Raw genomic sequence first — 4,147 nt, 5'->3', positions numbered from 1 at the left:
CATTAATCCACTTCCTACTTCCTTAATACATCTAGTAAATATTGATGATGTACATTAATCCACTTCCTACTTCCTTAATACATGTAATAAATATTAATGATGTACATTAATCCACTTCCTACTTACTTAATACAGCTAGTTAATATTAATGATTTACATTAATCCACTTCCAACTTCTTTAGTACATTTAGTAAATATTAATGATGTACATTAATCCACTTCCTACTTCCTTAATACATATAGTAAATATTATTGATGTACATTAATCCACTTCCAACTTCTTTAATACATTTAGTAAATATTAATGATGTACATTAATCCACTTCCTACTTCCTTAATCCATCTAGTAAATATTAATGATGTACATTAACCCACTTCCTACTTCCTTAATACATCTAGTAAATATTAATGATGTACATTAACTTCCTACTTCCTTAATACATCTAGTAAATATTAATGATGTACATTAATCCACTTCCTTAATTCATGTTGTAAATATTAATATAATAAATTTGGCCTCCTTTGGCTCATTGGTACATTGAAAATACATCACGTTTGTTATTTGATTGAGAAACTTATGACAGGATAAGCTGACACTTTGCTTTTTTTTTTCCATATCAGAACTTAAGAAATAGGAGAAAAATACATGCTTTTGAATCTGTTTCAGCTTTACCATATTGTTATGGGTATAGAAACTTTTGTGCTTCAATTCAAACACATTGATGGAGACCTTCAACCACCAACTCCATATCACTATTGTCAGCATGACCTTCTTCAGTTTCAGTGTCCAGAGTCAACACCCTCACAGCCTTGTCTGAATCCAGAAGATGCAAAGTACAGGATGACCCGTTTGTCAGTGGATGCTATTGAAGTGTGCTTAGTTGAGTCAGGAACAGCCTTGAACTTGGAGGTATAAATTGTTAACCAGTCATAGAATAAAATATTTATAATGCTTAGCGGGATCACTAGCCTACACTGAATGGTAGAACAGTCATAAATAAAATTTGAATAGATTTAATAACTGTTCTCAAAGTATTTGTAGACAGGATGAATAGTTAACTTAACTTTTAGTTTATTTGTGGTCATCATAATTTTTGTTTCAGGTCTTTTTTTTTATTCTTTTATAAAGTGTGCTCTTTTTTGTGTTTTTGCTCTTCTAGTTGTTTTTTATTCAATACTACATAACCAAATTAGTTTGTGTAAGACATTGGTCTTTCTCTTATTTAAAACCATACAAATCAAATACTAAGGATAATTAAAACTATAGATTCGTCAGATATGTAAAAAAAATGTAAAATACACCACATATTTATAATGAGACATTACAACTGACAAAGTTCACCTAATAATATTGTCTGTCCATGGTACAACACCGAACATTGTAAAAATACTGGTCTTATTCTAAGAGCAAATACCACACTTTGACTCCCAGTACATTACTATTTATAACACAGAAATAACTGTGGTGATTATGCTTTGACTCTCAGTACATTATTACATATAACACAGAAACAGCTGTGGTGACCATGCTTTGACTCCCAGTACATTACTACTTATAACACAGAAACATCTATGGTGATCATGCTTTGACTCCCAGTACATTACTACATATAACACAGAAATAGCTATGGTGACCATGCTTTGACTCCCAGTACATTACTACATATAACACAGAAACATCTATGGTGACCATGCTTTGACTCCCAGTACATTACTACATATAACACAGAAACAGCTATGGTGACCATGCTTTGACTCCCAGTATAGATGGTTGATAAAGCTTTACTTCTTAAAAATCAAATTCATATTCAACAAGATCCATTGTTGAAGTTAAAAACTTTTTTACCCTAAATTTTCAGGAAGTTAGATTTTTCAAAAATCAGTAGGTAATGATAAATAGTTTTTTTCTGTTATATGGTAGTGTATATAATATTCACATCAATTGTTAAACAGTTTTGTTTTGATGAAAATTTTTTTTTTAGATTTTCCCAATTCGACTGGCAACTTGTAACCTTCATGGTGGACTCACTAGTTCTGGTTTGTCAGCTTTAATTCAGCACATCTGTGTGCGTCAATATGCATTAATTTCTTCACTCTCTGGAGGATCATCATCTTCAAGTGCAGCTAGTCAGTCTCAGACTCTTCATCCAGACATCTGGCTTGAGGTTGGGGCTGTGAGTCTTGGACCTGTGTTTCTCGATTCTATTATGTCGTCATCTCCTGAGTACATGAGTTGTGTACAAGACACATTTTTGAAAATTCATGACCAAAAACTGAAACATCTTTGGTTTTTATGGCCTCCAAAGGAAGTTGTTGCTCCACAGTCAGTGGAAGGGAAATGTGGTTGTGTTGGTGGATGTGCTTTCTTTGGTAAAAACAGAAATGGTCAGATTTTCTTCCAAACTCATAAAGCACATATGGATGGTAGTGACACTGTTTTTGCTAGATTTCACATTTTAACCAATGATGATTATGGATTTGGTCAAAGCCTTTTAAATAAAGAGGAATTTGTATTTGACATCTCTGATACTTCTTCTGGAGAAACTTCTAGAAGCAGTCCTGAACCATCAGATAAATGCTGCATGTTTTTCAGTGGATTTCGGAGCCAGACAACATCTAAATCTCATGAAGGTTTTTCAAGAAGAACTGCTAAAGACACAATCTCTAAAACAAGAAGCCAACATGAAGACTTGCCTGAGGTGTCTAAGAATGCTTTGTCTACTTGGATACCATCTTCTCTTGATTCTAAGAGAGGAAAGCGAGGCAATGTTATATCAATGCAACCTGATGGAGGAGCTGGACAGTGCCCATCCAGACGATTCATGCGTCAGTTCAGTAGCCCTACTCGTTCCTCTTTAATAAAAACTTCAAGCTTTCTATCACATGGTAGTCCATTATTTTTGTCTGTGCCAGGCTCGACCAGTAATAATGACACCTCAGACCTTCCCATTAGCAGAAAAGGAAGCTCACACAGTGAAAGTGAAAAACATTTCCTAGAAGACAGAGATAAGGGTGAAAATTCAAGTTCTAACATAACACCCCATAAACACAATTCAAGAATTTCTCTTAATGGCTGGCCAAGTGTACAATCAGCTGAAGATAGGAAAAAACGAGCAAGCAGTTTCACAACCAGAGATCGAAGTCCAAGAGTGGTCAAAAGAGCAGTTTCAACAGATTCAGCTCAGTCCTTGGATATGTTTTATTCAGCAGATGAAGATAGTGAAGCTTCGGGCACAACTGATGATACATTAGCTGTTGACACACCACTCATAAAGAAAAGACATTCAACACCTTCAGGAAATAGTGTAAAATTAGAAAAGCTTGAGGAAAAGTGTTCATTTCATGGGGAGGATGTTGGCTCAACTCGAGAAGATAGTCACACTTTTTCATCTAGTAGCACTCAGCATGACTCCTCTGACTCTCACTCTGTTGTATCAAGCTCATCATTCATCTCAGCAGTGTCATCACAAGAAGATATTGCTCTAGTAAACCTTCACAACCAGATGGATAAGCCCATTGTAGAGTCTCCATTACTGATGTCATGCTACACTGCATACATGACACAATTGAAATGCTTCAATTGGCAAGAACCACCCCCTCTGCCACATCTTACTCAACAGTCTGGAATAACCGAGGCTGGCCCAAACAGACACTACCTATTTCTACGCTCTGCAACACGCTGGAAACCAAAATTTACTCCACTAGTGAAAGGTTTTACTGCAATACATATGATTGATAAGAATCGATCTGGTCGGTATGCAAGAAACCACTCCTTGAATCAACAACAAAATCATTTTGGTACTAAAGAAGAAAAAGTCTTCTTTCCTGGATCTCTACATTCAAAATTTGAAAGGAAGACTAGTAAGCGTGAGTAAAACTATCACTAATATTAATATATTTTATCATTCTTCCATTTATTTAGTAGTTAATTTATTCTCTTGTGAGATTTTTCTTTGTGGATCATTGAGAATAATTTGTATGTGTTGTATAAAGTTGTTGGGATTAATTTAGTATTCTTGTGACACATTATTTTGTGGATCAATAAGAATAATTTGTACTTATGTAGAAGTAAAGTTAAATTGTATGGATTTTGTACTTATGTAGAAGTAAAGTTAAATTGTATGGATTTTTATAGTATTTTTGTGAC

The 4,147-nt window shown here is 34.4% G+C and overlaps 1 protein-coding gene across 1 annotated transcript in view; it reads left to right on the top strand.

Annotated features, from left to right (window-relative positions):
* LOC106472574 (uncharacterized protein KIAA1109-like) overlaps positions 1 to 4,147 on the top strand; it is a 58,296-nt gene that overhangs the window by 26,359 nt on the left and 27,790 nt on the right. Inside the window, exons 9-10 of the mRNA XM_013933227.2 lie at positions 668 to 910; positions 1,983 to 3,867. Coding sequence (XP_013788681.2) covers positions 668 to 910; positions 1,983 to 3,867 — 2,128 coding nt within the window. The remainder of the gene's footprint in view (positions 1 to 667; positions 911 to 1,982; positions 3,868 to 4,147) is intronic.

The sequence above is a fragment of the Limulus polyphemus genome, unplaced genomic scaffold, assembly GCF_000517525.1.
Source record: "Limulus polyphemus unplaced genomic scaffold, Limulus_polyphemus-2.1.2 Scaffold5432, whole genome shotgun sequence".
NCBI classification, from domain to species: domain Eukaryota; kingdom Metazoa; phylum Arthropoda; class Merostomata; order Xiphosura; family Limulidae; genus Limulus; species Limulus polyphemus.
The sequence above is the reverse complement of the archived record's forward strand: the minus strand, read 5'-3'. Positions and strand labels throughout refer to the sequence as shown.